The sequence below is a fragment of the Marmota marmota genome, unplaced genomic scaffold (assembly GCF_001458135.2).
Source record: "Marmota marmota marmota unplaced genomic scaffold, marMar, whole genome shotgun sequence".
NCBI classification, from domain to species: Eukaryota; Metazoa; Chordata; class Mammalia; order Rodentia; family Sciuridae; genus Marmota; species Marmota marmota.
Window position 1 is genome coordinate 11,493,398 of NW_026000048.1, and position 15,499 is coordinate 11,508,896.

At 34.0% G+C, this 15,499-nt stretch overlaps 1 protein-coding gene across 2 annotated transcripts in view; it reads left to right on the top strand.

Moving 5' to 3' along the window:
- The window catches only part of Sec61a2 (SEC61 translocon subunit alpha 2), a 27,396-nt gene extending 12,375 nt beyond the window's left edge, over nucleotides 1-15,021 (top strand). Inside the window, exons 4-11 of one of the 2 annotated variants that reach the window (XM_015495206.2) lie at nucleotides 1,523-1,654; nucleotides 1,786-1,895; nucleotides 6,470-6,623; nucleotides 7,583-7,743; nucleotides 8,236-8,433; nucleotides 10,760-10,951; nucleotides 11,621-11,697; nucleotides 13,890-15,021. In XM_015495206.2, coding sequence (XP_015350692.1) covers nucleotides 1,523-1,654; nucleotides 1,786-1,895; nucleotides 6,470-6,623; nucleotides 7,583-7,743; nucleotides 8,236-8,433; nucleotides 10,760-10,951; nucleotides 11,621-11,697; nucleotides 13,890-14,076 — 1,211 coding nt within the window. In that variant the 3' untranslated portion in view covers nucleotides 14,077-15,021. Of the gene's footprint in view, nucleotides 1-1,522; nucleotides 1,655-1,785; nucleotides 1,896-6,469; nucleotides 6,624-7,582; nucleotides 7,744-8,235; nucleotides 8,434-10,759; nucleotides 10,952-11,620; nucleotides 11,698-13,372; nucleotides 13,628-13,889 lie in introns of those variants that run through there. The other variant, XM_048812662.1, reaches the window with a different exon arrangement.
- Nucleotides 15,022-15,499: the final 478 nt, after the last annotated feature.

A 15,499-nucleotide genomic window follows, 5' to 3' on the forward strand; every position in this document is an offset into this window, starting at 1 on the left:
TTTTTTTTTTTTTTTTTTTTTTTTTTTGGTGATGCTGGGAATAGAACCAAGGGCCTCACACAGTTTAGGCAGTGCTCTACCACTGAACAACATCCCCAGCCCTTTCCACCTTTTTCAATATGGTTTCTAGGATTTTTTGTCATGGTTAACAAGGCCTTTTCTTTTCTGTATTATGAGCATACTTACTTGTATTTCCTCTGGTTCTTTTGTTGTTTATCTTTTGTATTTAAGTTTTCCATATATCCAGCATTTATTTTGATACAGGTAATGAGGTAAGGAATCTAGATTTAATTGTCGGTAAATGACCAATCATTTGCCCAGGTCTTTTTATCTTTCTTTTCTCTTCTGATTTAAAGTGCCATATTTCCTGTGTGAGATTTTCATAAAAGCTTGATTTAGTCTCTTTCTAGGATAGATCTATTTGATAGTTTTATATAAATTTTGGTGATTCGACTTGAAAAGCAGTCTCTCTCTTTCTCTAAGCCTTTAACAATAAAAAGTCTTTATCTTTGTTGGGGTAGCTGATAAGACATCAAGAATTCTCCCCTAAAATACATTAAATTAAAAAAATCTTCTTTCAATAGAATGTTTTTTCATATTACAGGATACTTTTTGGCATTTATGAAAGCCAGGATTTAAGAGAGTGATGTGACAGAGTGGCCCATGAAAGCCTAAGTTGTGAACATGTGAATTACTTATTCTGCATAACTCCCTGCACAGTTAGCATATTTAGTTTTATTAATTTTCACTATAAATGCAATACATATTTTTTGTAAAGAAAAGATTTAGAAGTATAAGAGAAAATCATTCATAATCCCACTGAGATGAAGAGAAACAATAAATATCTAAATGATCAGATTAAAATAAAAAGTTAATTTACCACTTAAATGCACTCAAACCATACTTAACTATTTTCTAATTTTTTTCTAACCACTATTATATCATGAACATTATTTATGTCACTAAATATTCTGCATGGTTTAGGTTACTTCCTAGGTAATTTTAAATTTTACCTTAGAAGAGTTACAAAATATTCTTCAGTATCATCTTTTATTAACTTAGTGTGTAATTTTTGGGCTTGTTAGGCAGTTTTTGTTTTGCATTATAAAAAAAGCTTTAAGTTTTAAAAATAATTATTTGGACAGAAATCTTAGGATTTTTTTGTTTTGTTTTTAAATTTGAATTTCTTTTTTCTTAATTGGTGGTGATGACCACACTTTTACCACTTAATTATGGTCCTGGCCCTTGGAAGATTTCTTTTTAAAAAGGATTTCTTCAACATTTTAAATTTAGAATTTATAGAAATAAACATTCTTTTGGTACTATAGTAATTTTTTTATTCAATGCAGTGTTGTGTTAATAAATGAGAGCTTTTTTTTTTTTAGCAATTAATATTTAATGAATGAAAATTTGCTTGCTAACACTTAAATATGTGTCACTAGAAATGCCATTTAGGACTTGGTGGCTTCTAAATTAATCTGTGTTGTATATAGTAAAAATTGTTTACTCTTTTCCCTTATAGGAACTTTAATGGAGTTGGGTATCTCCCCAATTGTAACATCTGGTTTGATTATGCAGTTGTTAGCTGGAGCCAAAATCATTGAAGTGGGAGATACACCCAAAGATAGAGCTCTATTCAATGGAGCCCAGAAACGTGAGCATTAATACAATTAAAGAGCCTTTTCCAAATTTGGGAATGATTGGGGCAAAGATATTTTCTGTAATCTTTTTTTTTTTTTTGTCTTTGTTGTAAGCCTATAATCCTTTTCCCCCAATTTTTGTCAGTATTTGGTATGATCATTACCATTGGGCAAGCCATTGTGTATGTCATGACCGGAATGTACGGAGACCCTGCGGAAATGGGTGCTGGGATCTGTCTCCTTATCATTATTCAGGTAAGAAATCTTACATTTTCCTATGCAGAAAATAAGGCAGTTTAATTCCATTTTTTTTTATTAGTTTAATTCCTTTTTTTCTTTTCTAACAATTCTTTAGCAATTGTTATATTCATGTCCTTTTAAATTGTTTTATTTTATTATAATATTTTGATTTCTGAAGTGATGTGTATAAATTGGGAGATGTAAAAATTAAAATTTATTCTAACAACCTTATAGTTGTACAATATTTTAAAGAACTATCGATCACCTGAATTGCATTGATTCTGAGATATACATCTTTCACATTTGATGTCTCTACAATCAGGATGTTTTCCTATAGTGGCTTGTAATTGCTATCAGCCAGGTGGCAGTCACAGAAGTTGTCATTTCAGTGCATGAGTGTCTGCTTGGATATAGCTGCTCAGATTGTCATTACATCAGTTGGTTATGCACACTGTTGATATAATAAGTGTTCAGGTTAAATTGCTGTCTAAAGTGTCTTAAATATTTTGTAATTTATTGTTAAAACGATTTTGTATATAGAAAGGCACAGAAAAAACAAGATAGATGATAAAAGTTTAAAATACCTATTTTTAATAAGAATATAAAGATTCTTTGTTATAAGATATTGTGCCATAGATTAATTGGCAGTATTGTCTTTGTTGGCACACAAAATAATGGTGTTTAAAATAACAATTTCTTATTTTATATATTTATTTATTTTTTGGCAGTTTCTTAGTGTTAATGAAATACTGTAAATAGACACATACCTATATTATATGAGTTTTTTTTTTTTAAGGACAATTTTAAATGGAATTTTTAAAAAGCCCACATAATTATCAATGTACTAAGTATCCTAAAGTTTGATGTAAAGTTTAGAAGATATTTCTCTGTTGAACAATGTTTAAGAGTCACTTGGAGACATTACCCAAGAATAGATTGTACTTAAGTTACAGAATAGTATTGTGTTTTGAAAAGAAGTTTGCTTAAGTTATTTAATAGTGAGTAGTATCGTGTCCTGGTTTTCTTGGAAATGCATCATCCTGGTCACTCTATGAAATTAGAATATAGAAAATTTTTTCTTAGGATTCAAAAGATTGAGCTGAGAAGAACATTTTAAAATAGTCCTAAACACCATTTGGAGGGTGTGTGTGTGTGTGTGTGTGTGTGTTATATATGGAGAAGTAGGACTATCTCCAGACTGGCATGGTTGAGTGTTCTTTTTTTAATGAGAAACCTTACATAGGAAGCAAATCATAATAAGTAAGATTGTTTTAGTAAGTATGATTCAGAACAAGGAGTTAAATTGTTTATTTATTGGCATCATTAACAATAGAGATAGCTTTTCTAATGAGATAGAACTATTTGATCTTTTGATGAGGTTAGGAATTTTTAATGGATTATTGGGTTTTTGGTAGCTTTCTAGCCCCAGTGTGTTTTCACTTGATATAAGATACATTTTCTTAGAAAATAATATTTATTTCTCCATTTATCAATCACTTTTACATGACAAAATTGGAATAACAATCGGAATTGTAAGACAAAAATGAAATGGATGGGGAGCGAAGATACCCTGGTGACTGGATTTTAACATACAGTGCTTAGGATCTTTTTATATACTGATGGCATTGTTGAGGATACTAATAGGCCATTTGTTGCCTTATTTTATAGTGTTGGGGATCAAACACAGGAACTCATACATGTAGCTCATTGGTAGATGAGCCCTCTACCAATGAGCTACATGTATAGCCCATCTTTTTTGTTGTTGTTGTTGTTCTGGAGATTGTGTCCAGGAGGGCTCTATAGTTGAGCTATAACTCCAGCCCTTTATGTTTTTTATTTTGAGACAGGATTTTGCTAAGTTGCTCAGAGCCTTTCTAAATTTCTAAGGCTAGCCTCAAATTTGCAGTCTTCCTGCCTCAGCCTCTGAGTTTCTGGTAACCCATAGTTTAAGATAACCCTGATTTTTTTGGTCGGGGGAGGAGGGTTATACCCAGGATCTAGGGCCTCAAGAATGCTAAGCATGTATTCTATCATTGAACCATACCCTCAGCCCAAAAGAACCCTGATTAAAACAAACAACAAACAACAATAACAAAACATTGAGAACTGGCATCTAGCTCTCAGAATATTATTCATTATTTCTCTAGTACCTTCCTAAGGATATATTTGGAATCCTAAGTGACCTTAGGTGAACAACTCTGGGTTAGTTAGATAAAGATTGACTTTTTATAGAGTCAACTATGGATTTAAATTTATATAAAATGGAGTTAAACTATTTTGATATTTATTTTCAGTATTCACAAATATAAAAATTGTTATATTTTAAAAATGAAACAAGTGTATATGTACTAATTTCTTCAAGTAAATTCTGGTATAAAAATGTTTGTGTTATGGTTAACTCTTCTAGTATTAATGTACAAAGAAATATGTCATGTTTGATTATAGGTGGGAAGTGATACATTTGTGTCTTTTCAAGGCATTGCTAACATTGAAAATATGTGGATACACTGAAGAGCTATGATTGGACATCAGTGTTTTCACCTAGAAACATAGGTTTTGAAAACTGCTTGCATGCTTTTATGGAAGGTATTTCTCATCTTAATTTGTCTTGTCTTATTCACATGGCCAGTGTTTTTCTATTAATGGGTTTTGAAATCTAAGTAGTGGGACTTGATTAAGATCTTTAAAACACAAGTAGAAAATATCAATGTGCATGGCATGTAGTAAAAGTAAGTATATTTTGTACGAAGTGGGGTGTGTGTGTGTGTGTGTGTGGTTTGGAAATGTGAAGTGGTACTTTTACACTCCTTCCATATGTTCATAATGTACATAGATGTACATTCTACATGTAAATGCAGCTACTCTTCTATTTTTACAGTGCTAGTCATGGAGATACTGCTGTTTCTTCCTGATTTGGTTCCTTTTTCAAATGCATGCCTGATTTTTAGCTTCTTTATTCTTATTCCCTTAATTATAAAAACCGTTTCTCAGATTTCTTCATCATTTCATTTTCCCACTAGAAATACTTGAGTCTGATTGATGAACCACTCTGTAGTCTGACTGACACTGTTCCAACATAGGGGGTCTGGAGAATTACAGTTGTTCCAGAGCTGCCCTGTGACTTTGGACAGGTCGTTTATCAGAGCGCATGATAATGCAGTCTGGTTGCTTGACGGTTTGTGGACAGCTAGTATTCCCTGCGTGGAGATGGGTTTCTGTATCTGTGCTTGAAGTCTTCACTCATTACATAATTGCTGTCAAAGCAAAATCTAGTACTAACTCCTCACGTCTTTCTTATTTTGTCAAAATGTCAAACTTGGTTTTCAAACAGTATAGGGTGATCTCTCGTAGAAGTTTTGAGAATTGTACCCTTTTCCATTTAATTGAAAGTTAAACTAAAAGACCTTAGGTAGAAAAGTTAGGCTTTGTACAACCACTGAAAGAGTAGTTAAGGAAAAAACATTGTATAAGGTAAGCATGCTTAAATGGTATACTGTAGTGAGTTTGATCTCTCTTCTGACAGGTGATCTTAGACAAAGTGAGTAGATAATGAGATGAGTGGCTTCAGAGCTGGGAAGAATTGAAGTGACTTCCTCACTTCTGTAGGAGGTTCTCTTTAAAGTATCAGTGGTAGAGCACTTGTCTAGCATGTGTGAGACTTTGGGTTAGATGCCCACCACTGCCAAAAAAAAAAAAAGTGTTGGGGGCGACCTGTGTGAAATTGGGGGCATAGAAGCATATTTTCCTTCCCCTCTTGATTAGGTTATTCAAGTCGGGAAGGAGTCATATGACTGAGGAGGTCACTTGCAAGGCTATGGATTGTTTTTAATTGATGCATGCTTTTACAGAAATGTCTTCTCCAAGAAGAAAGTTAAGAATGTTCAATATCACAAAATTAAAGTTAGTATGCTTTCACTTTTTAAAAAAAAATTATGAGCTTAAATACCTGGCAGATTTTTAACTGTCTTCAGTTTACATCCAATCCTTGTCCCTCATAAGAATAGAATGTGTTTTTACATTGATTATAACCTGTGTACATAAATTAATGTGTGCTTTACTTTTTGACTTATTCTAGACATATGTAGTACTTGTAATATGTAAAATATTATATACATACTACTTTTTGAGAAGTATCAACATAGTCCTCATACTTATTCTTAAATGGAAACTGTAAAATTGCATCTTGGTATTATTCTATAATTCTTTCAGCCTTTTACTTACTTGGGGGGTATTTGAGATGTTTTTAGCTTCTTACTGTCAAATTCTATATATCTGTGATCATATTTGTTCTATTGTGCTTTTTCAAATAGGCCCTGGTTAAACATTATAAGAGAAACTATTCAGATATTATAAATATACTTTAAAAGTTGAAATGTCTGCTTTATAATATAACAATATTTCTGATCCTCTGATTTTCAGAATTGACTTTGACTAAAACTAAAGCAGGTCAAAAACTCCCAATAGTGATACTGCAACAATTAGGTTTGATAATTGAAAATGCCAGTACTTTGAAATAGTCCATGGTGTTCATCTCCCCTCTTTCTTGAGTTTATTCTTGCTTCCGCTTACATGCATTTCTTTCCCCACAGTTGTTTGTTGCTGGTTTGATTGTGCTGCTGTTAGATGAGCTGCTACAGAAGGGTTACGGCTTGGGTTCTGGTATTTCCCTCTTTATTGCCACCAACATCTGTGAAACCATTGTCTGGAAGGCCTTTAGTCCCACTACCATTAACACTGGCAGAGGTACATTGCACAGTGACTGCAACTGCACGAGTTTTGCTGGATGTGTGCTGGACATGAGTCCATAATGTAGAAATACATGCCTGTAGCCATTCTGGTTTGCTGCCCCAGGAGACAACAAATGCTATTTTGTTCAAAACTTGATAAGCAGAGATGTGTAGAGTCTGCAATAGTACTTCACAAAGAATGATAACTATGTATTAGCCTCTGCTCATTTAAAATTTCAGTGATTGCAAACAGATCTTAAAAATGTTGTTTGTTGATCTTAATCCATTGCTGCAAAAGTCACTTGTCTGACCGACTGCAGTATTCCTAAAGGGATGAAAAGTGGGTCAGGATTTCTGAAGCAAAAAAGACTGTCTCTTACCGTATCTTCAGGGAGCACTTATACTTTTGCTTTTCCTCTAATTGGCTTTGTAATAGCATCTAAGTTTTGAAAGATTCCATTCTGTTTTTCCCCTTTACCCCTCTCCATTTTTCTCAGTTGTCATCCTGTCTAACCGATTAACATCAAACTCTGATGCCAGCCTTAAGAAAATATCAATAATGGTTTATTAATGTTACAATAAACTTAAAAGCGAGCTTGATAGAGTCACCTTATATCCTTTGATTCTGACATTTCTATTCTGCTTTGCTGCTTTTCTATTTTTCCTAAAAATATTCCTTTCCTTTCCCTAAAGTATAAAGGGGAGGCAAATCTTCATTAATGAAATATTTTCTTTGGTAGAATCCTACTTTGGATATTTTCATAAAGAGTAGTCTCTTGAGAAAACTTCAGATTTATACAAAAAAGATAGATTTGCCTCAGTGATCTAAATGTGTTTAGAATCTGCACACATGACGCTATTATTGTAAAGCAAAAGTGGTGAATTCCTTTGACTGGAGTTTCAGGTTATTTGTTTTGACCTTTGAGACAGTTTTGGAAAAGACCTGTACAGTTTGTTTCTGTCTTGATTTCTTAGGTACTGAGTTTGAGGGTGCAGTCATAGCTCTGTTTCATTTGTTGGCAACCAGGACAGACAAAGTCCGAGCTTTAAGGGAAGCTTTTTACCGGCAGAACTTGCCCAATCTTATGAACCTCATTGCTACAGTTTTCGTGTTTGCTGTTGTAATATATTTTCAGGTAAGTAAAATCTTTTCACTGAAGTAAATGGGATGTGAATTCTTATTTTGCTCTCAAATTCCATTTGAAATGCTGGTGTCTAACCTGCCAGTGTTTCAAGATCTAAGTCAAGCAAATAATTCTATTCTTTACCCTCTAGTCTGAAGCTGTAAAATATTGGTGTTTATGAAATAGAAGAGAAAGTTGGTGTATGAAAAGGGGAGCTTTTTGGTTTGCATTATCTTTTTATGCCCCCTTCTATTACTTGTGTTCTTTTCTTTTTTCTTTTAAAGAGAGAGTGAGAGAGGGGGAGAGAGAGAGAGAATTTTTAATATTTATTTATTTTTAGTTATCGGCGGACACAACATCTTTGTTTGTATGTGGTGCTGAGGATCGAACCCGGGCCGCACGCATGCCAGGCGAGCGCGCTACCACTTGAGCCACATCCCCAGCCCTCTTTTCTTGATATGTACAGTTCAGTTCTTCTTACTTACTCTTCATTTCATTTTTTAGGGATTTCGTGTTGACTTGCCCATTAAGTCGGCCCGGTATCGAGGACAGTACAGTAGCTATCCCATCAAGCTCTTCTACACCTCGAACATTCCCATTATTCTTCAGTCTGCTCTGGTTTCAAATCTGTATGTTATTTCCCAGATGCTGTCTGTTCGATTTAGTGGCAACTTTTTAGTAAATTTACTAGGACAGTGGGCTGTGAGTATTTCATTTATTTATATTAAGTATTATAATTTAATACAATTTTCATTTCATGGATCTATTTTTAACTGAATGAGACAGACATTAAAGCAGTTGCTATAACATTTTCAGATTAATTTGCCTATAACAGAGTTTATTTATCTAGAATTGGTAAGTGTTGTAAAACTAAGATGGACCAAGTATTTTTTACTATTTACTGTCTAGGAAGCATTTTCATATATCATTTGAATGACCTTTTAGTCTGAAATCACGATTGCTTTCATGAAAAGTGATTTCTTGTTTTATAGTCTTATTCCTATATTATCTGTAGCAGTTTTTTTATTTGATAAAATTTGCAGATAACATATGGGATACTAGAATCATTCTTTCCTATTTTCCCTCTATTTTTCATGGCCTGAATGGCAGTAAACTAGCTTGTGATTAACTGGGCTGGAAATCAGCATGTAATTAACAAAACTAACAAGAGTTAGAAAAAGAATCCATTAAATTCTGACTTGACTTTTATAGATCCTCTTTATAATAACTTCTTCTAAAGCAGCCCAGCCATGTTTCTTTTGAGGTATGAGTTTCTATTAGTGGTGAAATTTTGATTTGTTTAAACTTCTATCATCTGACAAAGGAATATTTCCTTCTTAAAATTATAAGATTAAAACAAAACAAAACAAAACAAAAAACAACCAACTAAAAATACTTAAAAACAAAAATCAAAAAGCCTTAACTTCTTATATTCTTTTGTGGAGTATATAATTCTAGGATTTGCATTCTGCTAAAACCAGTATTTTAAAATACTCATTCTTGTAATATGGTGCTTATTCTGAGTATTTATTTTAATATGCTGTCTTTTGCACTATAACTTGAGGTAACATCTTTCTGCTTTTATTGAGAGTAATTTAAAAAACTTAGCAGAAAAGACAGTCAATTTAGAATGTTAGTTGAAGGGAATAGGATTCGTTTTATTCATAATACTCCTTTTCTATTCATTTAACAGAAATTTAATTACATTTTGTATTCTGGCAATTATAACTAGGAGAAGGGGATGAAGAGGAGAAAAAGGAGGATGTAGTCCCTCCCTTATTCGTTCAGCAATAGTTATTACCATGATAGGAATTTCATAGCAATAAATGTACTGAGGAGTTGGCTCTGTATATATAGTGTTGTGATCTTGAGTAAGATTCTTTTTAATGTGAGAATTATTGGTAAATTGAATTGGCCTGAAAACAGTGCTTTCAATCTGGGATTTGTGATTCTATAGCACAGTAAATTTTTTGAAAATTTTAAATTCAGGAGCCAGATATTTTAATCATTACAGACCCAAATTGTTTTCCTACCCTTCTGACCTATGATGTCAATATGAGCAAATACATGCTATTCTCATTTTTATTACTATAAAAACCCATTATTATAAACATTTATGAAAATATTATTTTTTTCAACATTTAAAAAAAATTATTTTGTTTGGTACTGGGGATTGAACCCAGGTCCTCACACATGCTAGGCAAGTACTCTACCACTGAGATATATCCGCAGCCCCTAAAAAGACTATTTCTTATAATTATAAAACATAAGAAGTTTAGGCAATGAGCTGTTTTTTTTTGGTCTGTATTTTGATTGTATTATTAAGACTTGTAATAATCATTAAAGACCTTTAGTTGGATACTCTTACATATTTCAGAAAATTTGAGGTTCTGAATGTAAGAGATTAATTGTGATCATATTCCTATATTCAGAAAGGTTTTGAAAAAAAAGATTTTGTAAGATATAATTTAAATTTACAAAAAGTTACTCTTCTGTTAATATATTCAAAATGCATTGTACATAATTGATGCTATACAATTTTAAAGGAGTGAAGTAATAGATGCAAAACTTAACTCCTGGGCTGGGGTTGTGGCTCAGTGGTAGAGCGCTTGCCTAGCCTGTGTGAGGCACTGGGTTCTATCCTCAGCTCCACATAAAAACGAATAAATAAACAAAGGTTTAAAAAAAAACTAAAACAAAGCAAAATAAAACTTAACTCCCGTAGTTATACAGAATCATTGGCTCTAGGCACTTTAAACTTAAAACACTATAATAATATTTGAGAAATTTGAAATTCATAAAACTGTATTCCAACCTATAACCCCAGATATACAGGAGGCTTACGTGCTCACCCTAGCCCAGGAGTTTGGGACCAATCTGGGCAACGTATCAAATGTCTGAGGGTGAAGCTCAGTGGTAGAGTACTTGGAATGTACCAGGCCATGGGTTCTGTCCCTACCCCCCAAAAAGAAAAAAATATTCTTGATCAGTCAGATTGGACATGTGTCCATTTTATTCTTGTTTGTAGGATGTCAGTGGGGGAGGACCTGCTCGTTCTTACCCAGTTGGCGGCCTCTGTTACTATCTTTCTCCTCCTGAGTCCATGGGTGCCATATTTGAGGACCCTGTCCATGTGGTTGTTTATATCATTTTCATGTTGGGATCCTGTGCATTCTTTTCTAAGACATGGATAGAAGTGTCTGGTTCCTCAGCCAAAGATGTAAGTATTTGGTTTATTTGAAATAATTATTTTTTTAGGTGTGAAACTAGTAATAGACATACTCTTTCTTTTGTAATTTATACTTATATTTTGTTCATACATTCTTTAATGAGGCAATATTATCCCCAACAGGCAAGAAATTGGTTCCTGCAAGGTGAAAAATCATTAATATAATGTTTTTTCTTCCTCCAAAACTCAACCCTACCTAACAAAATCTTTTCCTTAGTAAATTCAGTTTCTCTTTAGGGAGGTGATAATGAGAAAAATAAAAGGTTGAGAAACACTGGTTTAGGGTATGATTAACATGTAGTTGGCAGCATTGAGGCCTCAGTTTTATTCAGGTTTTATGGGTATGATACAAATCTAACTTCAAGGTTCTTGCATTGTACTTTTTAGTGTGTGGAAAGCACTTCACACAGAAATGATAGCAAACAGTGAGCTGTTAAGACTTTGGAGATAGTGGTGCACAACTATAATTCCAGCTACTCAGAATACTGAGGCATGAGGATCCCAGTTTGAGGCTAGCCTGGGCAGTGAGGCCCTGTCTCAAAATAAAATTTTAAAGGGCTGGGGGCGTAGTTCAGTGATACAATACCTCTGGGTTTAATACTTATAGTATGAGAAAAAGAAGTTTGATTTAAAAAATTTTTTTTTTTTCTTTTCTTGCAGGTAGCTAAACAGCTAAAAGAACAGCAAATGGTAATGAGGGGTCACAGAGATACCTCTATGGTTCACGAGCTTAACAGGTAAGCAAGCCTGTTAGAGTCAGTCCTTCATAGGAGTGGGTGCATTTCAATCTTTCATCACTGATTGTTATCACTTTATCTGTTCAAATGCATATCAAAAAGTAGATGTCCTCTACATCACACAAGAGAACACAAATTTAACACAAAACATAAATTGTTCTCCATATTAAAACTGACCCCTAAGCAAAGTATTTTAATTGAAATTATGTTCAGTCCAGTGTGAAAATGATATAGATCAGTATTCATCATTGTTGGCTGGCTGGACATAAAATCTCCAGGAGGCTTTTATAAAGTACTACTTTCCCACCTTCAGAAACAGTGATTTATTTTGTCATTGGGTGTTTGTTAACAGATTTATTGGACAATAATTCACATAATGTGTGATGTACTTATTTGAAGTATAGGGTTTTTAATTTAGAACAATATTACGATCTAATTTTTCATCCCTCAACTGTTATTCTTCATTCACTAATCCACTAGTCTTCATTCTGACTCCCTCACTCCCCTCACCCCTTGCAACTACTTTTCACTTTCTGTCTCTATAGATGTATCTATTTTGTATATTCTGTATAATTTTTCATATAAATATGTACTCTTATGAATGATTTCTTTCACTTTGCCTGTTCATCCATGTTGTAGTATCATTACTTTATTCCTTTTTTCTTGAATAATATTCCATTGTATGACTTTTTACATTGTTTATCCATTCATTGGCTGATAGAAATTTGGGTTGTTTCCACTTTTTGTCTATTATGAATAATGCTGTTGCAAACATACTTGTACAGGTTTTTTGTGGATGTACATTTTCATTAGTCTAAGAGGGGAAGTGTTGGGTCATATAGTAACAGGTTAATATACTGAGGAGCTTCAAAACTGCTTCCTAGAGTGGCTGCAACAGTCTCCTGTAGTGGATGAGGTTCCATATGCTGCACGTCTCACCAGCACTAGCTCTTAATGTTTTGAGTTTTGTTTTCCTAATGTGTGTGGAGAGGTGTTTCATTGTGGTTTTGATTTTCCATATGACCAATGATGTTGCACATCTTTTCAAGTATTTATTGGCTATTTATGCTGTTTCTTCTTTGAAGAAATATTTGTTCAGATCCCTTGCTCATTTTTAATTGGGTTGTCTTTTTGTTAGTTTTAAGAATTGGGTTTGGATTTTTATTTTTTTAATACAATTGTCAGATATTTCAAATATTTTCTTCCATTCTGTTGGTTATTTTTTCACTTTCTCTTTTTGGTACTGTGGGTTAAATCCAGAGCTGATTTACCACTGAGCTAGGACTCCAGTCCTTTTAAATTTTGAGACGGGGTCTCGCTAGGTTGCTAAGACTGGCCTCGAACTTTCAATCCTTCTGCCTCAGCGTCGACATCAAAGGAGTGAGCCACTATGCCTGGCTATTCATTTTCTTGATGATGATCTTTGATGCACAAGTTTTTAATTTTGATGAAACCCAAGTTTATTTTGTTTTTGATGCTTTTGGTGAAGTAACTAAAAAAGCATTGCCAAACTCAAGTTGTACTCCTGTTTTCTCCTAGAAGTTTCAGCTTCTCTGTGTAGATCTGGGATGCACTTTTGAGTTCATTTTGTGTTGTGTGATGGGTGTCCAGTTGTTCCAGCACGACTTGTTGAAAAGGCACTAGTGTTTTCATGTGAACTTTTTATTTGTTTCAGCACGCTCTGGTGGAGTGCTGTAGTGAACCTCTAGCTTCAGGAACTGCCATCATTCTGCCATTCTGTTTTTCATCTCCTGTATCCCCCAGATCTCCCCACCCTTATTTCAAATAAAAACCCATTGTTTAAAAACAATCTTCCTCATAATTCCAATGTCAACTAAGGTTGAATCACTGTTGAAGAGGATCTTCAAAATTTTGTTCCATTTGTTGACATGTTTGCTTGTTTAAAAAGATTAAATATTTAATGCTTAAATCTCAGCCAAGGATTCTGATCTTCTGTCCTAAAAATTACATATTGCCTTTTTGGGCTATTAGCCTTTTTCTTTAAATACGGGAGTCAAGTCATTGCCTTAATCACAATTTCTCATCAGCGTGTCGTCCATTATGTACAACCCATCAATGCTATACTCTTCCCATTTGATTAATTTGTATTTCTTTAGAGAATCAACCTTGCCATCTTATTTGTCACTTCTTACATTCTGCTCCACTGCCTGACTAAGGGTTTTGTCTTCTAGGTATATCCCCACTGCAGCTGCATTTGGTGGCTTGTGCATTGGCGCCCTGTCGGTGTTAGCTGACTTCCTTGGGGCCATTGGATCTGGCACTGGAATTCTACTTGCAGTCACAATTATTTATCAGTATTTTGAAATATTTGTTAAGGAACAGGCTGAAGTTGGTGGGATGGGTGCTTTGTTTTTCTAAATGTTCAAATATTTCTTTTTGTGTGTGTGAAAGGGAAAACATTTTGACACGTTGTTTTTGTCAAATAATGCTGGTTCCCCTTTTCCCCCCTCAGTTTCTTGTTTTCAAGTGCTAACAGTCCCATTTCTGAAATGGGCACAGAGCTAAGCCTGTGTGCAGCATTAGTACCAGCTGCCTTAAAACTGAAGTTTACATTATTCGTTAAAAAGTGTACATCTAGTGTTGCCTGTAATGCTGGAAACCAATGCATCTACCTTGCTGTGTCAAATCATGACAGTGAGATGGTGACATGGATTAGTTTTGCACACAACATTCAAAACACTTAATATTCCCCCCTTGTTTAAAAATAAATGTAGTTCAAATTGCCACTTTCCAGTATTTTTGAGCTTATCTGATGAGTTCTGGAACATTTATATCTAATCTATATTTTAGATAATTACTTTTTATACTTTTTTAATTCATAGTATCCATGTTCCTTCCCTCCTCCCTCTCCATCCCTATCCCCATCTTTTATTTGTTCCTTACCAAAGCAGCCACTTAGCCCACATGAGCAAAATCAAGCATTGACAGTATTTCTGTTGCCAGAAACAATTGCTTCTGATTACTCTTCCTGTTTTTCATTCCTCCTTTCCTCCCAGGGACAGCATATACTGTGCTGTTTGACTGTATTGGCTATGCCTTCTAATTCCAGCCAGTCACTTGAGAATACTCTTTCAAGATGATATGCCCCAATTCTTTTCTTTTTTTTTAAATCCCTAAAGCAAAGATCTAATTCTCAAGCAAAGTCTGTAGTTCAGTGGGGGTGAACAATGAGTAATTCATGCTAGGAATTTAAGTCTGTTGTTGTACTTATAGCAGCAACATGAGTGTAAACAGTAGACAATAAACTTTTATTTAATAAAACTGTTTCAGTTGTGTTGGAAAAATAAAGGAATCTGATATTCAGTGTTCTCCAAGATTATTTGTATAGGTTCACTGTATTTACATCAAGCCCATTCTGAGATGCCTGTTGAAAGAGGACAAATGTAATATACACTTTAATGTTTAATCTGAAATTATTGTGTCTCTTTTTGAATTTGTAGTTCTTTATAAATCACTTTATATATATTTTAGTTGTAGTTGGTTGGACACAATACCTTTATTTATTTTTATATGGTGCTGAGGATTGAACCCAGTGTCTTGCACCTGCTAGGTGAGTGCTCTACTGCTGAGCCACAATCCAGGCCCTGTTAAATCACTTTTTAAGTTCAGGCAACTAAAACAGTGCTGACCAGCAAAAACACCCAGACTGCAGTATTCAAACTCTGACTTAATCTCCAAGGCACAACCTTTTGATGTTCACAGATAATGTGAACAGCACTAGGGATGGTTCTAGGAGTTAGCTGTTGCTTCTAAGTGACTCTTGGGAAGAAAGAAAGGCCAG